Here is a 26547-nt window from a genome sequence, read left to right as displayed (position 1 = left end):
AGTGAATGACTTAACATCTCTGACCTCTGTTTCCTCATTTGTATATGAAGGTAAAAGTGGTGTCTCTATCACGGGGGTGTCTGTTGATCTGATGAGCTCATGCTTATAGAACACTCTGTCCAGGCACATAGCAAGTGCTAGATAACTTACTGTGTTTCAAACATGAATAAAGCAGCAGGTATACATGGGCACTGGGCTGAAGCCCATCCAGGCTCTTTCCCTCCCATAATCCCAGATATAATTCTTCCCTTGGCCATTTAAACCTCTTGTAACTCTTTTTTTTTTTTTTTTTTTTTTTTTTGAGACGGAGTCTTGCTCTGTCACCCAGGCTGGAGTGCAGTGGCGCAATCTCGGCTCACTGCAACCTCCGCCTCCTGGGTTCATGCCATTCTCCTGCCTCAGCCTCCCGAGTAGCTGGGACTATAGGCGCCAGCTTTTTTTTTTTTTTTTATAGCCCAGCTAATTTTTTGTATTCTTTAGTAGAGACGGGGTTTCACTGTGTTAGCCAGGGTGGTCTCAATCTCCTGACCTCGTAATCCGCCCGCCTCGGCCTCCTAAAGTGCTGGGATTACAGGCGTGAGCCACTGCACCCGGCCCTTGTAACTCTTTATTGCATTTGCAGGTGTCTCCTTACTTAACAGCTGTCTAAGGGCAGATATACTACCTGAATTTTAACATAGCTGCCTGCCAGGAAGGAAGGAAGGAAGGGAGAAAGGGAGGGAGGAGAGAAGGAGGGACGGAGGGGAGGGATGGGGAAGGAGAGAGGAGGGAGTAGAGGCGGGGAGGGAGATGAAGGACGGCAGCTGGGCTTGTGTTTTTGTCTGTACTCTTATGGAAGAGGTGAGGTCCTCTGGTGAGATGGCAGTACTGGGATGGGGGATGAAGATTCCAAGTTTTGGCAAGTTGCAGAATGGGAAGTGAGTGAAGTACTCAAAATTTAGGGTGTAAAATTTTAGGGGGTACCAAAAACCTCAGTAATCGAGACAAATAATTGTTTAAAATTCAAAATTAGGCCGGGCACAGTGACTCACGCCTGTAAACCCAGCACTTTGGGAGACTGAGGCGGGCAGATCATGAGGTCAAGAGATCGAGACTATCCTGGCCAACATGGTGAAACCCTGTCTCTACTAAAAATACAAAGATTAGCTGGGTGTGGTGGCATGTGCCTGTAGTCCCAGCTACTGGGGAGGCTGAGGCAGGAGAAACACTTGAACCTGCGAAGTGGAGGGTGCAGTGAACTGAAATTGCACGATTTGCACACCATCCTGGCAGCAGAGCGAAACTCCGTCTCAAAAAGAAAAAAAAAATCAAAATTAATGCAAAAAAATTCCATGATGGACAAAATGTCAAAATTTTAACCCAAACCAAGATTAGTAGCAGTGCTGTGCTGAGCCATATCGGAGCCTGATGCGGGGGGAAAAAAAAACGATTCCATCACCCGAGTCCTGGCCCTCAGGCTCCTGCTGTTTCTCCTGACAATCTGCAGGTGGCGCCTGATTCTGGGAAATAGTCTCCCGCTGGGTTCGTTTTCCAGGTCTGTGGAATTAAAGTAGATTCTCTTCTGACCGGACGGTCCTTCTGTGACAGATGGTCATTCTGAGATCTCCGATAAGATTCTTTCCCTCTCTGGGTCTCCGTTTTTCTCCGCAAATTTCATTTCTAGCTGGAACATCCCAGCCCTGAGTCTTCATTCATCATTATTCATGCCACATCGTTGGGCATGTGATGGTTCTTGTAGGGGTGAAAGTTAGCTGAAATGAACTTGTGATAGAAAGATGAATGGGAGAGAAAAGCATACAATTGTATTTAATGTGCAAAGCACAGGGGAATTGCAGAAGGCCCACCTAATAGCCCATGAAGTACAGACACTTAAACATCCTTCTTCATAGGGGAAGGGGGAGATGGGGGAATCTACGCAATCCTTTTTTTTTCTTTCTTTTCCTTTTTTTTTTTTTTCTGAGCTGGAGTTTCACTCTGTCACCCAGGTTGGAGTGTAGTAGCACTATCTTGGCTCATTGCAACTTCCACCTCCCGGGTTCAAGTGATTCTTCTGCCTCAGCCTCCCTAGAAGCTTGATTACAGGCACCAGTCACCACATCCAATTAATTTTTGAATTTTTAGTAGAGTCAGAGGTTTCATCATGTTGGTCAGGCTGGTCTTGAACTCCTGACCTGGAGTGATCTGCCTGCCTTGGCCTCCCAAAGTTCTGGGATTACAGGCGTGAGCCACCACGCCTGACCTTTTTTCTTGTTCTGAGACAGAGTCCCACTCTGTCACCCAGACTGGAGTGCATGGCACAATCATGGCTAACTGCAACCTCTGCCTCCTGGGTTCAAGTGATTCTCCTGCCTCAGCCTCCCGAGTAGCTGGGATTACAGGTGTAGGCATCATTACACCTGGCTAATTTAGTATTTTTAGTAGAGACGGGGTTTTGCCATGTTGGCCAGGCTGGTCTTGAACTCTGACCTCAAGTGATCCACCCACCTTGGTCTCCCAAAATGCTGGGATTACAGGCATGAGCCACAACACCTGGCCCATTTATTTATTCTTTTAGTATCTTTTTTCTATTTCATTAATGTCAGGCTTCATTTTATTTTTCCCTCTTATTTTATTGCTGTTTTCCTAATTTCGTAGGCCGAATACTCGGTTCATTTGTTTTTATGTATTTATTTTTATGTATTTATTTATTTATTTTGAGACGGAGTCTTGCTCTGTCACCCAGGCTGGAGTGCAGTGGTGCGATCTCGGCTCACTGAAAGCTCCGCCTCCCAGGTTCATGCCGTTCTCTTGCCTCAGCCTCCCGAGCAGCTGGAACTACAGGTGCACGCCATCGCACCTGGCTGATTTTTTGTATATTTAGTAGAGACGGGGTTTCACCGTGGTCTCCATCTCCTGACCTCATGATCCACCCCCCTCGGCCTCCCAAAGTGCTGGGATTACAGGCGTGAGCCACCACGCCTGGCAGGTTCATTTATTTTTGGTCTTTTATTAAAAATGAAAGTATTTAAGGCTGTCAATTTTCATCTGAGTACTGCTTTAACTGTGTCCCACAAGTTTTAGTATGAAGAATTCTTTTCATTTCCTTTTTGAGATTTTTTTTTCTTTTTTTTTTTTTGAGACAGAGTCTTGCTTTGTTGCCCAGGCTGGAGTGTAGTGGTATGATCTCGGCTCACTGCAACCTCTGCCTCCCAGGTTCAAGCGATTTTCCTGCCTCAGCCTCCTGAGTAGCTGGGATTACAGGCACGGATCACCACACCCGGCTAATTTTTGTATATTTAGTACAGATGGGGGTTTCACCATATTGGTCAGGCTGGTCTCGAACACCTGACCTCATGATCCGCCCACCTCAGCCTCCCAAAGTGCTGGGATTACAGGCGTGAGCCACCATGCCCAGCCTCCTTTTTGAGATTTTTTAAAACACAGGTATACCATTATTACTTGTGTATTAAAATGTGAGGGAAAAAACTGCATAGAACCCAACCCCACTGTGGTCCAATTATATCATGGCAGGATTTCTCCTGCAGTCGGGCGGAAAACCCAGGAATTAGGAATGCTGATGGACATAGCACTATCAGAGGACTTGATCCTGTTTCTCAGAGAGAAAGACAGACACTCAGCATAATGACGGTCAAAAGTTGGGCCAGGCCCGGCTCGGTGGTTCATGCATGTAATCCCAGCACTTTGGGAGGCTGAGGCAGGAAGATCACTTGAGGTCAGGAGTTTGAGAACAGCCTGGCCAACATGGTGAAGCCTCATCTCCACTAAAAATACAAAAATTAGCTGGGTGTGGTGGTGCATGCCTGTAGTCTCAGCTACTCAGGAGGCTGAGGCAGGAGAATCGCTAGAACCCAGGAGGCAGAGGCCACAGTGAGCCGACATCATACCACTGCACTCTAGCGTGGGTGACAGAGTGAGAGTCTGTCTCAAAAAAAAGAAATTGGGGCCAGCAGTATTGATAATAGGGAATCTCATACCAAGAGAGCAAATGGCCCAAGACTCATCTTCAGGGTAAAGAGGTCCGCTTAAAAAAAAAAAAAAAAAATATATATATATATATATACACACACACACACACACACACACACGTATGTGTGTATATATATACACACGTATATAAAATAATATATGTATACATATACACACACACACATATATACACACACACAACTGAAGAAAACACCAGGGGAAAAAAATGTAAGCTATAACCCCGGAACATAAAACACAATGCCCTTCAGTCCTCCTCCTCCATGGGACCTGCCAGCAGAAAGACTGGGGGTGTGTCAGGGCGGTGGGGGTGGGGGTAGGCTATGTTTGTAGCCTTTCAGTGAAACAGGGCACAGAACTGCTTCTTTTTCTTTTCTCTCTTTTTTGTTCTTTTTGAGACCGGGTCTTGCTCTGCCATGCAGGCTAGAGTGCAGTGGCTTCATCATAGCTCACTGCAGCTACGACATACCCAGGCTGAAATGACCCTCCCATCTCAGCCTCCTAAGTAGCTGGGACTCTAGCACTGTCACGCCTGGCTAGTTTTCATTTTGTCTTGTTTTTGTAGAGCCAGGGTTTCATCATGTTTCCCAGGCTGGTCTCAAGCTCCTGGGCTCAAGCAATCCGCCTGCCTTGGCCTCCCAGTGTGTTGGGATTACAGGCATGAGCCACTGTGTCTGGCTGGAGAACTGCTTCTAAATATGCCAAAACAACTCAGGTTCCTGCACTCGTTGCCTTGGAAGGAAGCAGTGTCCTTAGGCTCCAGGGTGGGATGTCACAAACAGATGTCTTCATTTTTATTTTGTTTAGCTTAAGTTGTGTAATTGTGACTTAAAGCTGGTTTGTTTGTTTGTTTGTTTGTTTTAAGGCGGAGTTTTGCTTTTGTTGCCCAGGCTGGAGTGCAGTGGCGCCATCTCAGCTTACTGCAACCTCCGCCTCCCAGGTTCAAGTGATTCTCCTACCTCAGCCTCCCAAGTAGCTGGGATTATGGGTTTGTGCCACCACGCCTGGATACTTTTTGTATTTTTAGTAAAGACGGGGTTTCACTATGTTGATCAGGCTGGATGGTCTTGAACTCCTGACCTTGGGTGATCCACCTGCCTCGACCTCCCAAAGTGCTGGGATTACAGGTGTGAGCCACTGTGCCTGGCCCTTTTTTTTTTTTTTTAAAAAAAGACAATATCTCACTCTGTACCTGGACTGGAGTGCAGTGGCATCATAGCTCACTGCAGCCCTGAGCCCCCAAACTCCTGGGCTCAAGCAATCCTCCTGCCTCAGCCTCCCAAGTAGCTGGGACTACAGGCTCACACCACCACGCCCCATCAATTTTTTATTTTTATTATGTAGAGACATGGTCTCTATGTCATTATATTGTGCAGGCTGGTCTCCAACTCCTGGCCTCAAATAATCCTCCCACCCTGACCTCCCAAAGTGCTGGGACTACAGATGTGAACCACCATGCCCCGCCCAGATCTTTTCAGATGGTTGGGGATCCATTCAGCAAAATAGCTGCTATTTTTGTTTCGTTTGGTTTTCCTTTTTTTTCCCCTGCCCTTATTTTTGTTTTGTGTATTAAACACCTGCCTAAACATCTCCTCCATGTACCCAGGACTTGGGTAGGATGTATTCATAGGGGATGTATTAACAGGTGGGGGAAGGGTTATAGCCTGGAAGGAAGTGAGGGAAGAATTTGAGGGTTAAGGAGATAGAGCATCAGCCCGGCATGGTGGCTCATGCCTGTAATCCCAGCACTTTGGGAGGTGGAGGCAGGTGGATCACCTGAGATCAGGAGTTCAAAACCATCCAGCCTGATCAACATGGTGAAACCCCATCTCCACTAAAAATACAAAGTTAGCTGGGTGTGGTGGCGCATGCCTGTAACCCAGCTACTCAGGAGGCTGAAACAGGAGAATTGCTTAAACCTGGGAGGTGGAGGTTGCAGTAAGCTGGGATCACGCCATTGCACTCCAGCCTGGGCAACAAGAGAGAAACTCCATCTCAAAAAAAATAAAAAAATAAAAAAGGAGACAGAGCATCAGAGCGGGGAGTCCCTGTGAAGTGGGGAGGGAGGCCCATGCGAGACCCTGCATGGGAATGCTCCAAAGGTCTGGGCAGTAACAGACCAGAGACCCGAAGCCTGCCTACCCTGCTCACCCAATGACAGGCACCTGAGATACTGCCAGGGCTGCTGTGGATGGTGAGGAGGGGAGCCAGGGCCCCAGCATGAGCCCCCTTTTCTACCTTCTTCCTGACTTAGGGGAGAGCTAGAGACACCCGCTGTGCTTCAGGACAAAGAGCCCGGGGCCCAGGTTATGTGTGCATGGGAAATGGGGAAACTGATGTCCAGAGAGAAGTGACTGCCCCGGTCACCAACAGGGCAGGGCCAGACTCGGAGCTCAAACTGCTAGCTCCCCCGAAACTAGGAGTCCTGCTCAGACTGTGGGGAGGGCTCTGGGCCCTGATTCTGTGGGTGGAGGCGGGGAGGCGCTGCTGTCAGGGAGAGGGGTGAGTGGGGAAAAGCGGGGGTGGGGAGACAAAAGGAGAGGGAGGGAGGGAGGAGGGGCACGGAGAGGAGGCAGGAGGCTGGCAAGGCAGACAACCTGTGTTTAATGTTGAGTTAGCGGGAGGCACCTCTGCTTTTCACAGCAAAATATAGGCAGGTCGTAGCAGCTCAGTGATCCTCTCGCCTTGACCTTTCAAAGCTTTGGAATTACAGGTGTGAGCCATCCAAATTGTTGAAGCTTCAGGCCCCAGAAAACCGGGATCCTCCCTGGCTCCGTGGGTGGCTGGGAAGACGGGCGGCCCATCATTAGACCCAGGAAGCATCATGGCAGGGTAAGATCCTGACTTAGGAGTACTTTGCCTTCTCCAGTTCATGACAGGGCACCCTGAGTGTCCTCATCACCCGCCCCCAGCACCAGTGTCTTGTAAAGAAGACCTAGAAAAGCTTTCAGTAGCCCAAGGCTCTCTTTAAGAAAAACAAGGCCAGACGTGGTGGCTCATGCCTGTAATCCCAGCACTTTGGGGGGCTGAAATGGATGGATCACTTGAGGTCAGGAGTTGGAGACCAGCCTGGGCAACATGGTAAAAACCCATCTCTACTAAGAATACAAAAATCAGCAGGGCGTGGTGGCACGCCTGTAATCCCGGTTACTCGGGAGGCAGAGGCAGGAGGATCGTTTGAACCCAGGAGGTGGAGGTTGCAGTGAGCAGAGATTGCAGCACTGCACTCCAGTCTGGGTGAGAGAGCGAGAGTCCATCTCAAACAAAAACAAAACAAAACTCCAAATACAGAATTAGGTACAGGGCCTTGGAAGGGGACATGCCCTTGGAAGGAGTAGTACATCTGTCTCCGCTCAGAGCCAGCTCTGGTTTCTACTTCCTCATCCTCTGTAACCCAAGTCCTATAGCTTCCTGATGGGAAGGTGGGAGCAGCAGTAGCAAGGGCATGGATGTAGGGTCAGATGAACCTCAGCTAGAAATCTGGCCAAGCCACCTCCTGCATGACCCAGACAAGTCTTTGAATTATTTAAAAATTATCAGCTGGGCGTGATGGCTCACACCTGTAATCCAGCACTTTGGTAGACTGAGATGGGTGGATCACCTGAGGCTAGGAGTTTGAGACCAGCCTGGCCAACATGGTGAAACCCCATCTCTACTAAAAATACAAAAATTAGTTGGGCGTGGTGGCGCGTGCCTGTAATCCTAGCTACTGGGGTGGCTGAGGTATTTATTTATTTATTTTTTGGAGATGGAGTCTCGCTCTGTCACCAAGGCTGGAGTGCAATGGCACGATCTCAACTCGCCGCAACCTCTACCTCCCGGTTCAAGCGATTCTCCTGCCTCAGCCTCCCGAGTAGCTAGGATTACAGGCACGCACCACCACACCTTGCCAATTTTTGTGTTTCTCATAGAGACGAAGTTTCACCATGTTGGCAGGGCTGGTCTCGAACTCCTGACCTCAAGTGATCCACTCGCCTCAGCCTCCCAAAGTGTTGGGATTACAGGTGTGAGCCACCACACATGGCCATTATTATTATTTTAAATTTTATTTGTTTTTTTTTTTTTGAGACAAGGTCTCACTCTGCCACCCAGGTTGGAATGCAGTGTCACAATCATAATCTATCGCACAGGCTGGAGTGCAGTGGCACGATCTCCGCTCATTGCAACTTCCACCTCCCAGGTTCAAGCGATTCTCCTGCCTCAGCCTCTGGCCAAGAGGTGTTACTCTTATTCGTCTCAATTACGTTCAGCCCCTCCCATTCCTGCCCCCAGGGTAGGACTCCACAGTCTCCAGCTTGAACTCTTGCACCAGCCTCCCAGGGGCCTCCCACCCTCGTCCCTCCACCTCTGTTCCAGCCTCCACTCTGCCGCCAAGTGGGCTGTGCCAACGTGAACATGCCAGATCACAGGTCACTGGGCCTTCACTCACGCTGTTGCCTCTGCTCAGAATATTCTCTGCTTCCCACGCCCCTCCTCAACCTGCAAATTCCAGCTCAGCCTTTAAGTTTCAACTTTGCCTTTCCCCAAGAGTCCTTTCGAGGTCCCAGGCTGGGCTGCGTGTCCCCATCTGTCCTCCTAGATCCCCTGTTGCACCCCTGGCAGAGTGCTCAGTCCTGCCTTACTGGAAGTCCCCGAGGGCGCGATTATGTCTGTAAGTTCAACCTGGAGTGCTTGGCACAGGCGGAGTGCCTGACACACAGTGGGTGTAAGCAGGCAGGAGGACCCCAGGGATTCTAGGAATTTAATCAACTTGAGCAATCAGCCTGCTTTACAGCCTTTAGCGCTGCCGCCTGTCCCTCCCCAAACCCTGTAGAAATCGGCCACCTTGTTGGTTTAAACCAGTGCTTGACAGACCCTGGCAACTTATCGATGAACTCAAGTGAACTTTCCTCATTAGAATACTGAAGTCTCCACCCCAGAGGAGCTATAGCTTCATTACCCTAATGCCAGCCTCATGTGCTGGCGTGATGACACACTGACTCTGCGCAACTGGGACCCCTCCTCTACCCGCCATAACGCACCCTCTTCTCTCTCTGTCACCCCCTAAAACCCTCCTGTCACTTTCCTTCAGGGAGATACTGCTTTGGAGAATACTCCCAGTGCCCTCCTTACTTGCACCAAGTAATAAAACTCCTATTAATCAAAACCCAAGTCCTTGTGGCTACTTGCCAGGTGAACAAACACTGGTGTTTTATTTTTGTTTGTTAACACAGGCATATGATAACTATTTATTGAATGTTAAACAGATGAATAAATAAATGTCACTTTTTTTTTTTTTTTTTTTTTTGAGACAGAGTCTCCCTCTGTCACCAGGCTGGAGTGTAGTGGCGTGATCTCGGCTCACTGAAACCTCCGCCTCCCAGGTTCAAGTGATTCTCTTGCCTCAGCCTCCCAAGTAGCTGGGACTACAGGCACGTGCCACCACATCCAACTAATGTTTGTATTTTTAGTTAGAGATGGGGTTTCACCATGTTGGCCAGGATGGTCTTGATCTCTTGACCTTGTGATCCGCCTGCCTCGACCTCCCAATGTGCTGAGATTACAGGCGTGAGCCACCGCACCCGAACTTTTTTTTTTTTTTTTTTGAGATGGAGTCTCGCTCTGTTACCTGGTCTGGAGTGCAGTGGCACAATCTCGGCTCACTGCAACTTCTGCCTCTTGAGTTCAAGTAATTCTCCTGTCTCAGCATCCCAAGTAGTTGGGATTATAAGCACTTGACACCATGCCCAGCTACTTTTTGTATTTTTAGTAGACATGGGGTTTCACCATGTTGGCCAGGCTGGTCTTGAACTCCTGGCCTCAGGTGATCCGCCCACCTCAGCGGGCAGAGTGGGCCAAGCGAGCCGAGTTTGTGCCATTGCATTCTAGCCTGGCGACAGACTGAGACTCCATCTCAAAAACAAAACAAAACAAAACAAAAAAAGCCATAACACCAACCACTTCCAGAGAACTCTGATGTGCTGAGTGCTTCATGCACAATATCTAATTTTTTTTTAGATCAGGGTCTCACTATGTTGCCCAGGCTGGAGTGCAGTAGCTATTCACAAGCATCCCAAAGTGCTGGGATTACAGGTATGAACCACCATGCCTGGGCTAAATGTCACTTCTATATTTGAAAGCCTTTCATGGTTTCTCATGGAGAGAGAAATGAAGTCCATACCACAGAGTACTGCATTCCACTTTCATCCTTATCTCCCACACACCAGGGTCGAAATTCCTGCCCTGTCATTTATTGACTGTGTGACCCTGGACAAATGGCTGTTTCCTCATTCCTCAGTATATACATATATACTCATTTGAGTATATATATTTTGAGAGAGAGAGAGGGACAGAGTCTTGTTCTGTCACCTAGGCTGGAGTGCAATGGTACCATCATGGCTCACTGCAGCCTTGAGCTAAGTGATCCTCCCACCTCAGCCTCCCAAGTAGCTGGGACTACAGGCATGTGCCACCATGCGTGGCTAATTTTTACATTTTTTGTTGAGACAGGGTTTTGCCATGTTGTCGTGTTGCCCAGGCTGGTCTCTAACTCCTGGGCTCAAGCACTCTTCCCACCTTGGCATCCTGAAGTGTTGGGATTATAGGCATGAGCCATCATGCTCAGCCCATGCCCTGACTAATGAATAAGTCAGTTTATTATTGACTTTTTATTGTTTTTATTTTTACTTATGTTTTACATCCTAACCCATCGCTGAGATATTTATTGTTTTTCCCTCTAGAACATCAGCTTCTTGTCCATAGTGATTTTTCTCTTTTGTTCCTTGCTGTATCATCAGTGCCTAGATTGATGACTGGCACACAGTAAGTGCTCAGTAAATATTGCTAAATGCCACCACACTACACTGTCTTTGCCTATGCCAGAGGTACCCAAACATAGCAGCTTTTATGTCTCAGTGATTTTTTTCATAGCAGTCCTAGGTCAAAAGAAATAGCTAATCAGGGCTGGGTATGATGGCTCATGCCTGTAATTCCAGCCCTTTGAGAGGCCAAAGTGGGAGGATTGCTTGAGGCCAGGAGTTTGAGACCAGCCTGGGCTACACAGCAAGATCCTTTCTCTGCAAAGAAAAAAAATTATCTAACTTCTGTTTCCTCCCCCTCTCCTTCTCCCTTTCTCTCTCTCCCTTTTCTTTGCCCTCTCTTTGCCCTTCTACATGGGACGATGCAGCAAGAAGGCCCTCACCAGATGCCAGTATCTTGATCTTGGACTTCCCAGCCTCCAGAACTATGAGAAATTTCTGTTCTTTATAAATTACCCAGTCTATGGGATTCTGTTTAGCAGCACAAAATGGAGTAAGACACCATGATTACTTACTTAATGGGATATGTGTACTTTCTTGGAATCTTGGAACCACATCAGATACCAATTCTTTCTTTCCCTTTCTTCCCTCCCTCCCTCTCTCCCTCCCTCCCTTCCTTCCTTCCTTCTCTTTCTTTTTCTTTCCCTCCCTCCCTCCTTTCTTTCTTTCCTTCCTTCCTTCCTTCCTTCCTTCCTTCCTTCCTTCCTTCCTTCCTTCCTTCCTTCCTTCCTCCCTCCCTCCCTCCCTCCCTCCCTCCCTTCCTTCTTTCCTTCCTTCCTTCCTTTTTGAGACAGGGTCTTACTCTGTCACTCAGGCTGGAGTGCAGTGGCAAGATCATGGCTGATAGCAGCCTGAAACTCCCAGCTCAAGTGATTCTCCCACCTCAGCCTTACCAGTAGCTGGGACCACAGGCACACACCACCACACTCAGCTAGCTTTTATTATTATTATTTATTATTATTATTAGTTTTTCAAGATGGAGCCTTGCTCTGTCACCCAGTCTACAGTGCAGTGGCACGATCTCAGCTCACTGTAACCTCCGCCTCCCGGGTTCAAGCGATTCTCCTGCCTCAGCCTCCTGAGTAGCTGGGACTACAGGTGCACGTCACCACACCCGGCTAATTTTGTATTTTTAGTAGAGACGGGGTTTCACCACGTTGGCCAGGCTGGTCTTGAACTCCTGACCAAGACTGGCCTATTATTATTATTATTATTTCTTTAATTATTATTATTTTTCTTTACACCCAAGTGGTCAGTGAATAGCTAGTTTTTGTATTTTTGTATTTTTACCAGAGACAGGATTTTGCCATGTTGCCCAGTCTGGTCTCAAACTCCTGGGCTCAAGCGATCCTCCTACCTTGGCCTCACAAAGTGCTGGGATTACAAGTGTGAGCCACCACACCTGGCCAACACTCTCATTTTGTGTTCCACATTGATCTTCATGAGTAGTTTGTTATTTTCTTGTTTTCTTCTTCTTCTTCCTTTTTTTCCTTTTTTTTTTTTGAGACAGAGTCTCACTCTGTTGCTTAAGCTGGAGTATAGTGATGCGGTCTCAGCTCACTGCAGCCTCAACCTCCCTGGCTCACGCTATCATCCCACCTTAGCAGACTCCCAAGTAGCTGGGACTACAGGCATGTGCCACCACACCTGGCTAATTTTTGTATTTTTTGTAAAGATGAGGTTTCGTCATTTTGCCCAGGCTGGTCTCGAACTCCTGAGCTCAAGTGATTCTCACACCTCGGCCTCTCAAAGTGCTGGGATTACAGGTCTGAGCCAGTTGAGTTATTTGCTTCTCATTGTTAGGGAAGCGAGAGCCTAGGAGAGCCAGAGTGACACCATTTTAAATTCAGCTCCATCCTGAAACTAACAAAGCACATTTCTTGCTGGTCATGACCCATAGTCATGGGATGTTTATAGTTTAGATGTACCAATACTCATAACAATATATGCTTTCAAGATAATTATAGTTATGCTTTGATGTACTCACACGCTAAAATGTTAAGGATAGTTTAAATCAATAGAGTAATAAATTTTGTCATGCTGTCTGCTCACCCGCACGTAGACACAGACTTGGCTTAGCTTTTACACAGACAAGATCCCTTATGAGAAATAACTTAAACAAAGACAGGGCATGCTTCCTCCTACTTTCTCGGGACACCCTCCTGACTGTAACAGAGTAGCTTTCTGTTTTTTTTTTTTTTGAGATGGAGTCTCGCTCTTGCTGCCCAGGCTGGAGTACAATGGCGCTATCTTGACTCACTGCAACCTCTATCTCCTGGGTTCGAGCGATTCTCCTACCTCAGCCTCTCAAGTACCTGGGATTACAGGCATGTGCCATCATGCCCAGCTAATTTTTGTATTTTTATTAGAGACAGGGTTTCACCACGTTGGCCAGGCTGGTCTCACACTCCGGACGTTAAGTGATCCGCCCACCTTGGTCTCCCTAAGTGCTGGGATTACAGGTGTGAGCCACCACGCCCAGCCCAGAGTAGCTTTTAATAAACTATCTCTTCTCATTGCACTCTGCAACATGTCTTGGATTCCTTCCTTGGTGAGATGCAAGAACCCTCTCTTAGGGTCCGAGTTGAGACTCCTTTTCCAGTAACATTATCACATCGATTGCTGAAAACCCAGTATTGTAAAGATATAGTACCACAGAAGGCAAGGTTGTAGAGCTTAAGGCTGAAATTGTGTACTGTTCCAGCTATTTGTTTTCACACTGTTCACCCAAAGATGAGTATAATTATGTTTCCCTCCAAAGTTTGAAATATTTGGCTGGGCTGGGCATGGTGGCTCACGCCTATAATCCTTGCACTTTGGGAGGCCGAAGCAGGTGGATCACCTGAGGTCAAGAGTTCGAGACCAGCCTGGCCAACATGGTGAAACCCTGTCTCTAGTTAAAATACAAAAATTAGCCAGGTGTGGTGGTGGGCACCTGTAATCCTAGCTACGCAAGAGGCTGAGGCAGGAGAATTGCTTGAACCTCGGGGGCAGAGATTGCAGTGAGCCGAGATCATACCACTTCACTCCAGCCTGGGTGAAAAAGAAAAACTCCATCTCAGAAAAAAGAAAAAAAAAAAAAATATATATATATATATATGTATAGGCTGGGCACAATGGCTCACACCCATAAGCTCAGCACTTTGGGAGGCTAAGGCTGGAGGATTGCTTAAGGCCAGGAGTCCAAGACCAGCTTGGGCAACATAACGAGACCCTGTCTGTATAAAAAATACAAAAAAATGGCCAGGCGCGGTGGCTCATGCCTGTAATCCCAGCACTTTGGGAGGCCAAGGTGGGTGGATCACAAGGTCAGGAGTTTGAAGCCAGCCTGACCAACATGGTAAAACCCCATCTCTACTAAAAATATAAAAATTAGCTGGGCGTGGTGGTGTGCGCCTGTAATTCCAGCTACTCAGGAGGCTGAGGCAGGAGAATCACTTGAACACAGGAGGTGGAGGTTGCAGTGAGCCGAGATCATGCCATTGCACTCTAGCCTGTGTGACAGTGAGACTCCATCTCAAAAAAAAAAAAAAATTAACTGGGTGTGATGGCATGCACCTGTAGTCCCAGTTACCCAGGAGGCTGAGGTAAGAGGATCGCTTGACCCCAGGAGTTTGAGGTTGCAGTCAGCTATGATCATGCCATTGCACTCAAGCCTGGGCAACAGAGTGAGATCCTGTCTCAAAAAAAATAAGATAAAGTAAAAATTTAAAATATTCTATCATGCTCCTGTAAATGTAGTGTAGTACACAAGGGTGCCTCTATGCATAGTTTAGGAAGCATGGGTCTATTCTTTTTAAAAAATGTTTTATTTATTATTTTTAATTGATAAATAATAATATATATATTTTTTAGACTGAGTCTCGCTTTGTTGCCCAGGCTGGAGTGCAGTGGCACAATCTCAGCTCACTGCAACCTCTGCCACCAGGTTCAAGTGATTCTTCAGCCTCAGTCTCCCAAGTAGCTGGGATTACAGGCATGTGTCACCAAGCCAAGCTAATTGTTTTTTGTTTTTTGTTTTTTTTTTGAGATGGAGTCTCACTCTGTTGCCCAGGCTGGTGTGCAGTGGCACAATCTCAGCTCACTGCAACATCTGCCGCCAGGGTTCAAGCGAGTCTCCTGCCTCAGCCTTCCGAGCAACTGGGACTACAGGCTTGTACCACCACGCCCAGGTAATTTTTGTATTTTTAGTAGAGATGGGTTTCACCATATTGGTCAAGCCGGTCTCGAATTCCTGATCTGGTGATCCACCCGCCTCGGCCTCCCAAAGTGCTGGGATTACAGGCGTGAGCCACCTCACCTGGCCTATTTATGCTGTTTTTAAAAAAATTGGATTTGGGCCAGATGTGGTGGCTCACACCTGTGATTACAGCACTTTGGGAGGCCGAAGTGGGTGGATCACTTGAGGTCAGGAGTTCGAGACCAGCCTGGCCAACATAGTGAAACCCCTATCTACTAAAAATACAAAAATTAGCCAGGCGTCATGGAGCACGCCTATAATCCCAGCTACTTGGGTAGCTGAGGCATGAGAATTGCTTGAGTATAGGAGGCAGAGGTTGCAGTGAACTGAGATCACGCCACTGCTCTCCAACCTGGACCACAGAGCAAGACTCCATCTCAAAAGATAAATAAATAAATAAATAAAAATTGAATTGGAACCCCTCTCTCTTCTCAGCCTCCAGGCTCAGTTGAAATGCCAAAATGGCCAGAAACAAAACATGTATGAACAAAACAGTTTCCCCAGTTGGAATGAAAACTCTTTGCTCTGGGATTTGACAATTATTTATTTATTTATTTTTTAGACAGGGTCTCATTCTTTCTCCCAGGCTGGAGTACCACGGTGCAACCTTGGCTCATTGGAGCCTCGACCTCCAGGGCTCAAGCGATCCTCACACCTTAGCCCCTAGTTAGCTGGGATTACATGCATGCACCACCATGCCCAGCCAATTTTTGTATTTTTAGTGAAGACGGGATTTCAACATGTTGCCCAGGCTGGTCTCAAACTCCCGGGCTCGAGCAACTCATCTGCCTCAGCCTCCCAAAGTGCTGGGATTATAGGCATGAGCCACCATGCCCAGGCTTGATAATGATTTAATTTGTTAAAAGGTATGAATTTTTCTCTGATACCTAAGATGTAAAAAATTCCATATTTCTTTCTTTTTTAATTGGATAAAACCCGCTTTAAGCCCCCACTGGCTAAGGTCACTGAGACTTCTAATGTCTGGCTTTTTTTTTTTCCAGTGGCTCCTCTTTGTTCCTGGGCTTGTACCAGGACTCAAGGGCTTACACAGTCTGGGCAAAATTGAGCTGTCCACATCAGCTGCTCTCAGAAGCTTCAACTACAGGGTTTACCAGTCCAAGAAAAAGGGAAGGGCCCTACTGGCAATACACGCTGACCCAGAGCCTGGCTAAGCAGAAGGATCCCCTCTGTGGCCCTAGAGGCTGAAGTCCTAGTGCTTGGTGCCCAGCCATTTACACCATCCCCACCCATAGTCCAAAGCCCTGCTCACCAGGGGACTTTATATGAGTGGGGGAGCATCAGTGCCTCTCTGGGCATCTGCTGCTCCTTCTTCTTGCCCTTGGGGGAATCCGACCTCTCACTTTGGGAGGAAGTATTCCAGTTCCTTTTTTCTTTTTTGAGACGGAGTCTCACTCTGTTGCCCAGGCTGGAGTGCAGTGGCGCCATCTCGGCTCACTGCAAGCTCCGCCTCCCGGGTTCACGCCATTCTCCTGCCTCAGCCTCCTGAGTAGCTGGGACTACAGGCACCCGCCACCACGCCTGGCTAGTTTTTTGTATTTTTAGTAGAGACGGGGTTTCACCGTGTTAGCCAGGATGGCCTCGATCTCCTGACTTCGTGATCTGCCCGCCTCGGCCTCCCAAAGTGCTGGGATTACAGGCGTGAGCCACTGCACCCGGCCTAGAAGTATTCCAGTTCCTTAGAGTTTGCATGCAGGTAGTGTGGGAATGAATGTGGTCCTCATATGTGTTTTGTTTGGGCAGTGTGGTGTTAACATCTTTTAACATGCAGGGCATATGTCCTCAGGATTTCCTGGGGCTGAGTTACAGGTTTAAAAAAAAAAATCCATTGTTGGCCTGGTGCAGTGGCTCATGCCTGAAATCCCAGCACATTGGGAAGCTGAGGGGGGAGGATCACTTGAGGTCAGGAGTTTGAGACCAGCCTAGCCAACATGGTGAAACCCTGACTCTACTGAAAATACAAAAATTAGCCAGGTGGCACACACCTGTAATCCTAGCTACTCAGGAGGCTGAGGCAGGAGAATCGGTTGAACCCGGGAGGCGGAGCTTGCAGTGAGCAGAGATCACACTACTGCACTCCAGCCTGGGCGACAGAGTGAGACTCTGACTCAAAAAAAAAAAAAAAAAAATTCCATTGCAATACCTAAGCATTGGGAGATGTTGCGTAATTTCTACATTCTAGACCCTCAGTTGCTGCAGGGAAACCACTGACTGGAGCTGAGCAAGCACTATTCCTCTGGGCAAGTCATGTGCTCTGCAGCTGGCTACATCTGTGCTATTACATTACCCTGGCCTCTGCGGTCCCTTGAAGTTGAGGCCCTCACCTGGGCTTTTGAAAACAAAGCCTTTTTGATACTGCAGTGTGGCCTCAAACTCAAAAACTGTTAGTTCACTCGAGGGCAAGGATGTCTCAAACTTAAGTAGTCCAGGCCCAGCCACTCTTTGTAGGTGTATGCATGGTAGTGCGGGTGGAGGCGACAGCGACAGAAACAATTACTTTTCATTCTTGCCAATGAATCTAGCAGCAAATAAGCAGGACGCAGACTGAACTCTCCATAACCCATACCTATCTATTTAGCAGTGATTTAATTCAGCCTAATGATGTGTCATTTTTAAGAAGGATATTAATAACTAACATTCATTTGAGCCTTACCAGGTTCCTAGTCCTGGATAAAGTACCTTATAAATATTATCTTGTTGAATTCTTTAGAAACTGCTCCTAAAATCAAATGGCCCAGAGGCCAAGAGGAGGGGATGTGGGTGAACACAGAACACTGCAGCTGATGATGCAGCTTAAAAGCAGAAGGGAGGGAGGTGCAGCCCGAGGCTGTCAAGCTCCCAGACTGGCCCCAGGGCTCTGCAACAGGCTCCAGGTGTGTAGAGGGGGGCCAAGCCTGTGATACCGCGTGAAGGACTCAGTAGGTCCGGTGGAGGGGTGGCCTCTCCCCCGCTGGTTGGCTCCATTGCTATTTCTGTCTCCTCGTTCTCGGTCCCTCCAGGCCGCTCCCTCTCCATCTGTCCTGATCGCCAGCCTCTCCCCCGCTCCTCTCTGCTGCGGTCGGCCCACCTGGAGCACTCCCCGCCGTCATGTGACCTGTGCGTAAATCACAGGACTCTTACCACCCCAGCGCCTGGCCGCACCAGGCTCTGCAGAGGCTGCAGGCCGCGCATGCGCAGCTGCGGGCACACCTGCACGCCCGCTGGCTGGTGCCGCCGACCATCCCTGTGCATCCTGCGGCTGCTACCCCGGCTGGCCCTGGCGCTGGGCCCGGGCCGCGGGGGCGGACCCGCCTGGGTCCAAACTCCCGAGGGTGCTGATTCTCTTTGCCAATACTCTCCAACGAGCTGTCCACACAGCCAAACCTTACCTTAGGTCTGGGCGCTGGACGTTCTCCCCTGGTCATTAGGAAGTCAGAGCGCGAGTCCTGGCTTACGATTAGAGCTGTGTGACCTTGGACAAGTGACTTGATCTCTCTGCGCCCCAGGAACGTGGAGATAATAATAGCACAAACCTCATAGGGCAGTAGTGAGAATCCAGTGAAAATTCATGAGAGCTTTTTTTGCACAGTGCCTGGCATGTATCAAACTCCCAGTAAATGCAAATAAAGAATACAGAGCAAAGAGTAGTATTGTGTGATAGTTGAGGGAGTATTTTACCCTTTCTTTCTTTCTTTCTTTCTTTCTTTCTTTTTTTTTTTTTTTGAGACAGAGTCTCGCTCTGTAGCCCAGGTTGGAGTGCAGTGGCGCCATCTCGGCTCACTGCAAGTTCCGCCTCCCGGGTTCACGCCATTCTCCTGCCTCAGCCTCCCTAGCAGCTGGGACTATAGGCGCCCACCACCACGCCCGGCTAATTTTTTGTAGTTTTAGTAGAGACGGGGTTTCACTGTGTTAGACAGGATGGTCTCGATCTCCTGACTTCGTGATCTGCCCGCCTCAGCCTCCCAAAGTGCTGGGATTACGGGCGTGAGCCACCGCGCCCAGCCGTATTTTGCCCTTTCAAGTGGATCATTTTGCTGGCTGGGAGTCACCCTGGGAGACAGGCCTGGAAGTTTTATTTGTCCCCGTTTCACAGATGGGGAAACCAAGACTCAAAGATGTCAAGAGGTCTCCAACCAGGTCTTGGGTGCCAAATCAGCGCTCCCAACCTGAATTCCTGGGTGAATTCACAGTCTGTCAGCCCGCTCTATCTTTCAATCATGCTACTTTAAAAAAACATCCGGGCCGGGCGCGGTGGCTCAAGCCTGTAATCCCAGCACTTTGGGAGGCCGAGACGGGTGGATCACGAGGTCAGGAGATCGAGACTATCCTGGCTAACACGGTGAAACCCCGTCTCTACTAAAAAATACAAAAAACTAGCCGGGCGAGGTGGCGGGCGCCTGTAGTCCCAGCTACTCGGGAGGCTGAGGCAGGAGAATGGCGTGAACCCGGGAGGCGGAGCTTGCAGTGAGCTGAGATCCGGCCACTGCACTCCAGCCTGGGCGACAGAGCGAGACTCCGTCTCAAAAAAAAAAAAAAAATCCTTTCTGATTTTTGTCATCCCCAGTGAACATCTCAGGTACACATCTGCAGGAAAGGCTTTTTTTTTTTTTTTTTGTCCTTCCTTCTACAGAAAATAAGAAGCTACTATATTTTATTGGCTGTGACCTTTGAGAAGGTCCCTGCACACGGATCCCAGGCCACTAAGAAGTCCTGGATTCCTGCATCCAGGCCTACCCCTGGGGGCTCTTCCTCCCACCCTACCCCTCAGGCTTTCTGCTGTCTAGTCCTGATGCCCCTTCTCTGTTCCTGGAAGAGCCAAACTCCTTTCTGCCACTGGGTCTTTGCACCTACCGTATATCTGCCTAGACACTCTCCCAGGCCCCTCTTACCACCGTTTTCCCATCTCAAGAAGCCAGCTCTGATTTTACCCCAGCCAGTCCACTGGGCAAGGTGCCCTGCTATCCACTCTCACAGTCCCTTCTCCATCTGCTTCAGCACTTGTCAGAACAGTTACTCAATGCTGTAAAACCTTGTTTCCTGTCTGTCACCTCAGCTAGAATACCAGCTTCTCGAGGGCAGAAGTTGTCTCCTTCTTACCCACACCACATGGCCCAGACCTTGGCCGCACTCAGTAAACGCTTCTTGACCCACCAACTGGATGAGTGACAAGAGGAGCCCTTGGCCATTCCTACTCCTTAGCTGCTAAGGAATTTTCCAGCTTTGAATTTATATTTTCATGGCAGATGCAGACACCGTGGAGTCTCTGCTAATACGCGCCAGCTGGTGAAGGAGGAAGCATGTGGCATTACCAGTGCATCCTAGGTCCCCCCACATTTTCACACTATCTCCTCCTCCAAATGTGCCCAGGGGCCATCAATATGTTTCCTGGGCAAAAGGCAAGGCCCAGACATAGAGAGTTGACACACTAACACCTTATCTCTCTCTGAACCCATCAGAAGGTTCTGTTGGGGGTAGTTTGGGGTGATGGTGAGAAGATGGTCAGATCTGCTTGTCCTGGGGCTGGTGACTGAAGTAGGACATGTGACCTCTTGTCCTGGTTCAGCTTCTGTGACTTTGGAAAATTCCTCCTTAGTCCTCAGCAGTTTTTTTTTTTTCCCTCGGTATAAAATAATGGTTCAGAATTCAGATTCTAGAATTGGATCTTTCCTTTGTCATTTACTAATAAAGCACTTATCCACTCTGAATCTCAACTCATCATCTGTAAAATATTATTACACATCTTAATAATGTGAAGATTAAAAACCTAGCTCAAATGTATTCCAAATATTTAATGAATATTCACTGGTTTTTACTACTACTAGCTCTCTTTTTAAAAAATTTTTAATTGGCTCAATTTGTGTTACTTTGAAGCCAAAAGCAAGCCCTGCCCATATTTCAAAAGCAGTATCTGAGACCAGCCTGGCTAACATAGTGAAACCCCGTCTCTACTAAAAATACAAAAAATTGGCCGGGCGGTGGTGGCGGGCGCCTGTAATCCCAGCTACTCGGAGGCTGAGGCAGGAGAATCGCTTGAACCTGGGAGGCGGAGGTTGCAGTGAGCCAAGATCATGCCACTGTACTCCAGCCTGGGCGATAGTGCGAGACTCTGTCTCAAAAAAAGAAAAAAGAAAAAAGAAAAAGAAAAGAAAAGAAAAGTAGTATCTCCTATTAACAAAGAAAGTCGAGCAAAAACTGACCTGGGACCGCTTTAGTAAATACGGACTCCAGGAAGGAGATACTGAGACCAGAGTCGGTCCCACAGTATATTCGTATCAGATTTGGGGCTTAGAAACTTCTAAACTCTGAGCGCCCTATAAGCAGGATGAGATTCTGCCTTGTACTTGGTTGTGGCTCCAGCGAACAGAATAACGGCTTACACGTAAAAGAGACAGAATACTGAACATTAGCTATCGGATGCTGCCTGAAGGTAAGTCTCGTGCTATTTCCAGTATCTCGGCGCCTTGGTTTTTACATCGGAAAATGGAGATTAAAAATAATGCCCATAGGTATGAGCTAAGAGGAATATAAACAAAACAAAACAAAAAGCAATGCCCAATGATTGGAGGATTTGATGAGATGATGCCCGTGAGGTGCTTGGCACGGAGTTTGACACAAGAACTCAGTGTTGGTGGATGCACGGATGCAGGTGCCCAGCGAGAGGGAGGTATTGTGGGTGGATTCATCCTGGCTTCGCTGCGGCTGGGAGTGGGCGCTGCTAGTAAGAGATCTCGCCTCCAAGCTCTTTCCGTGGGCAGGGAAAAAACGGAAGCTCCAAGAAAGAGGAAAGACAGGACCCGAGCGGGGTTTCAGGCAGATGGAGCGCGTCGGTAGCCTGTAGCCAGGGATCCCAGCAAGGAGGGGAAAGAGGAGGCCTGGGTACCCCGCGCCCCGAGCGCGCGCGGCGCGTGAGGTGAGGGGGAGGGCGCGGCTCCGCACCAGCCAGCCGCCGCCTCGCGCCCAGCCGCATCTCGGGGGGCGGGGCTGAGTCCCCGGGCCGCAGTGCGATTGGCGGAGGCGAGTGGGTGACGCCGACGGCCGGAGCGAGGCCCCGCCCCCGGCTTGCCCCGCCCCCGCGCGCGCCGGCGGCCGGGCAGCCTCGCTCTGGCTCGCGCCGCGCCCCCGCGCCCAGTCCGCGCGTCAGTCGGTCCCTAGCGCGGCTGCGGGGTGGAGAGCTGCGACCGGCCCAGCGCGCCCACCTGAGGAGGCGGCGGGGTCCGCAGGCGTCGCGGGAGGAGGAGATCGGAGCCGGGAGACTCGCGCAGCGCCATGGCCCCCATTGGCCTCAAAGCTGTGGTTGGAGAGAGTAAGTGGCGCCGGGGTCCTTCCAGCAGGCGGGGACTGCGGCTCCCGAGGAGCCCCGCGCGGCCCCTGCCCGCAGCGCCCAGGCCTCCAAGCGGGCTGCCCGCCCTGCGCCCCTGACCCGAGGCTCCTGGCCCGCGGGGTCCCGTTATTCAGGCGCCGCCCGCGCTAGAGGAAGGCTTCCCCCGCTCTCCCCTCCCTCACTTCACGTTTCACCCAAACCCTCCCCCTGCAGCCCGCCCTCCTCCCTTCCCATCCTCCTTCCTCGCCGTCCCTGTCTTCCCTTTTCCCTGCATCCTCCTTCCCCTCCATCCCTCCCTCCCGCTCTTCCCTTCACCCTCATTTCTCTACCCTCGCCCCATCCTTCCCCCTTCCCCCACCCCTACCCTACCTAACCCCACCTCTCTCCATCCCGCCTCTCCCCATCCCACCCCCTTCCCCCTCTGTCACCCCCAACACGCGTCCCTCTCCTTCATCTCGCCTCTACCCCCTGCAGCCCGTCATCCTGCCCCGCACCCCCATCTTCACCCCCGTTACCTTCCCCTCAGTCCCCTCTCCCCTTCCTCGTCTTTATTCCCTGAGCGCCCAGACTCCGCTCCCGTTTCCTGCAGTCCCTCCTCCTCCCCACCCTCCTGGGTGAGTCGTGACGGGCGAGATCCCGGCCTGCGTCCTCCTCCCCCGCCCCGGGCCGCGCCGCGGTCCCTGCCTGCGGGACCCACCTGGGAGACTGGGCCGTCCCCGGCCTGGGGAGGAGACGCCTGTTTTCCGGAGGCTGAGAGCTCTGCTGGGCCGGGGCCACCTCACTCCTCCCCTTCCCGGGGCTTGGCTTCCAGGGTGGGGACTTATCAGGGTCCTGAACCCCTGAAACCACTCGGGAGATGAGGAGAGCTTCGGTGTCCGCCGCCCAGCGCCGCAGTCTGCAATCTCCCTGCTTGCGGGGCTCGGCCCTGCAGTAGCCGAACGTTTCAGGAGCTCAGACCACGGTGGCAGGGAGGAAATGGTTGTTTATGGGTTTGGATGAAAGGCACCACATGAATGGATTTTTAAAAATGGGTGGCGGCGAATGGTGGCCGCAGCGGAGCGAGGGCTGATGGTGGGTGACATTTACAAAACGGCGTCCTCAGTAGTAAATCAGATTGGTGATATGTGTGGAAAAACAGTCCCTTGTCAATAATTTGTCCATTTCTTTATAGCAAAAAAATGTGTAAGGATTGCTGTGGCTTTTGCTGTCCCTTTGGGGATTAAGTGAAGATGAAAACTGGGCTTTTCTCTGTAGGAGAGGATAAGAAAGGAAAAAGAATAAAATGGTGGAAATTTAGTTTCCTTTCCAATGATTCTCTCCTATCATAGCGCTCGCTGTCTGTGGAATGCTTTTGGCCATGTAGTGTTCTTGTTGAGCACCATAGCTGTTTTATCTCCCCTCCCCATTCTTTTCATTGATATATAGAAAATACTCCTACTGAGAAATCTCGTTGTAAAACCTTACCTCACCTATTACATCAGAAGAAAATTGTTATAAAAACTGAGCCCCAAATAAAACGAAATTTTTAAAGGTGCTCATCATAACACCTGCGTTGTACCCATGCAGTACAGATTCTGATACTTGTTCTCAGGTGTTTAGGGCTACGAGGACCCGTAGGGATCCTCTAATGTCAACATCTCCTTTTACCCATGAGTAAGAAATGGAGACTTGGAGCAGTTAAGTGACTTGACACAATCAGTGTTAATTTTGTAAAACTTGGTGGGCATTTCCTTGTAACATTAGTAAAAAATAACTTAATTATTCTGTATATATATTTTCTTTCCAATATCCTTTTAAAGGGTAGTGAAATATGGAATAGAATCTTACAGGTTGTATTCTTTAAAATGTTATATTTGTACTTTGGGAGGCTGAAATGAGAGGATTGCTTAAGCCCAGGAATTCAAGATCAGCCTGGGTAACATAGTGAGACCCCATCTCTGTAAATATAAACGTAAAATAAAATGGTATATTTGAATACTACACATTGAAGATAAAATCCCCAAGTGTTATAGAAATCAAGTTTTTGCATCATTTTGCCGGAACCCTTGTTTATGCAAGTGGCTCCATAATTCCCCTCCCCCACCTTTAATTAGAAGCAAGCATAAAGGTAAAAAAAAATTAATATGCAGCATGGTCAGAATTTACTTTCCAAAATAAAGCAAACCCATTGTACACAAAGATAACAAAGCAATTTTACATGAAATTGGTGAATATGGCTAGGCGCAGTGGCTCATGCCTGGATCTCAGGACTTTGGGAGCCTGAGGCGTGCAGGTCACCTGAGGTCAGGAGTTCGAGACCAGCCTGACCAACACAGTGAAACCCTGTCTCTACTAAAAATAAAAAATTAACTGGGTGTGGTGGCAGGTGCCTGTAATTCCAGCTACTCAGGAGGCTGAACCCTCGCTTGAACCTGGGAGGCAGAGGTTGCAGTGAGCCGAGATCGTGCCATTGCATGCCAGCATGGCGACAGAGCAAGACTCCATCTCAAAAAAAAAAAAAAGAAAAAAGAAAATAATTGGGGATTATGTTAATAGAGTTCTATTCCTATAACAATTAGGTATAAATTTTGGGGAAAAAAATGTTGAAATCCTTTGTCAGTGATGCAGGTTAATTCTGGCTTCTAATTTTGGATGGGGTTTCTAGACTTGCCCTTTTCTCTAAAAGAGGCTGAGGCAGGAGAATTGCTTGAACCGGGAGGCAGAGGTTGCAGTGAGCTGAGATTGCGCCACTGCACTCCAGTCTGGGCTACAAGAGCCAAACTCTGTGTCAAAAAAAAAAAAAAGGAACCTATTATACAATAAAAAAAAAAAAATTGATCAAGTAGAGCTTGTTTCAGAAACACAATAGTTCAATATTAGAATGACATTAAGAAATGAAAATTTTAAAACTATATGATCTTTTCAGTAGCAACTGAAAAACAAGTTAATCTGCTTTTAAAAACAAAGCAAAAACTCTTAGTAATCCAGAAGTAAAAGGAGTAGTTTAAATGTCCCTGTAGAGAAACCTCTCACCTCCCCAATCCCATCAGGCCTCCCTGTACTCACCGTTTTCTGGACCATTCATTTGTAATTCCTATCACAATTGAAATTAATAAATGATTTGTACTAATTGTAAGACCATAAGTTCGCTGGGGGCAAGAACTAGTATCTAGCACAGTGCTGTCACAACAAACTCTAGCAATAAGTCTGATAGGAGATTAGCAAGACCTTCATAAATGGAGAAGAATGCTATGTTGCTTTATGGAAGAATATTTAAAAAATCAGTTGTTGCTAAATTAACCTATACATTTAATAAAATTCCTACAGAAGTCCTAACATTCATCTGGAATGGTAAAAGCTAAGCTAAGAGAAGCTAAGAAATTTTTGAAAAAAAAGAAAATGGGAATTTTCACCTACCAGATTCAAAACATACTGTGAAGCTACGGTTACCAAAACATTGTAGCACTTCCAAATGAAGGGGGAAAATGAAAAGATCAATGACATAGAACAAGAAGTCTAGAGTAGGTCGGGACAAGAATCCCGTATATGGCAAAGGTGGCATTTTAAGTCAGTGAGCAAAGGAAAGAAAACTCAACATACGATATTCAGGCAGTTGGCTACATTTTGGTGGGGAAAATAAATTTACTTCTGTATTTCACATGTTCACAAAAATAAGTCCCATAGGGATTAAATAAATAAAATGATAAAGGTAGTAGACCATAACAGATGTACGTTTCCTTATATTATTGTGCAGTAGCTTTCTTTTTTTTTTTTTTTTTTTTTTTTTTTTTTTGAGACGGAGTCTCACTCTGTCACCCAGGCTGGAGTGCAGTGGCTGGATCTCAGCTCACTGCAAACTCCGCCTCCCGGGTTTACGCCATTCTCCGGCCTCAGCCTCCCGAGTAGCTGGGACTACAGGCGCCCGCCACCTCGCCCGGCTAGTTTTTTGTATTTCTTAATAGAGACGGGGTTTCACCGTGTTAGCCAGGATGGTCTCGATCTCCTGACCTCGTGATCCGCCCGTCTCGGCCTCCCAAAGTGCTGGAATTACAGGCTTGAGCCACCGCGCCCGGCCTGTGCAGTAGCTTTCTAAACATTATTAGAAAACATTAAGGAAAAGACTGACAGATATGACTACACTTCTATTCAGTAAAAACACCAAAAAGCAATATAAAAGACTAATAAGCTTGAAAAGCATCTACAGCATATAACAAAGGACCAATATCTAT

At 48.4% G+C, this 26547-nt stretch overlaps 2 protein-coding genes across 4 annotated transcripts in view; one reads left to right on the top strand and one right to left on the bottom strand.

The window, feature by feature from the left end:
- PTRH1 (peptidyl-tRNA hydrolase 1 homolog) overlaps positions 1-26547 on the bottom strand; it is a 272344-nt gene that overhangs the window by 144426 nt on the left and 101371 nt on the right. The gene's annotated exons all lie outside the window — the stretch shown is intronic.
- STXBP1 (syntaxin binding protein 1) overlaps positions 22086-26547 on the top strand; it is an 81715-nt gene continuing 77253 nt past the window's right edge. For all 3 annotated transcript variants that reach the window (XM_050760021.1, XM_050760019.1, XM_050760018.1), the window contains exon 1: positions 22086-22321. In XM_050760021.1, the coding sequence (XP_050615978.1) occupies positions 22285-22321 (37 nt within the window). In that variant the 5' untranslated portion in view covers positions 22086-22284. The remainder of the gene's footprint in view (positions 22322-26547) is intronic.

The sequence above is a fragment of the Macaca thibetana genome, chromosome 15, assembly GCF_024542745.1.
Source record: "Macaca thibetana thibetana isolate TM-01 chromosome 15, ASM2454274v1, whole genome shotgun sequence".
Classification (NCBI taxonomy): Eukaryota; Metazoa; Chordata; class Mammalia; order Primates; family Cercopithecidae; genus Macaca; species Macaca thibetana.
This window is presented reverse-complemented; position numbering and strand designations above follow the sequence as displayed.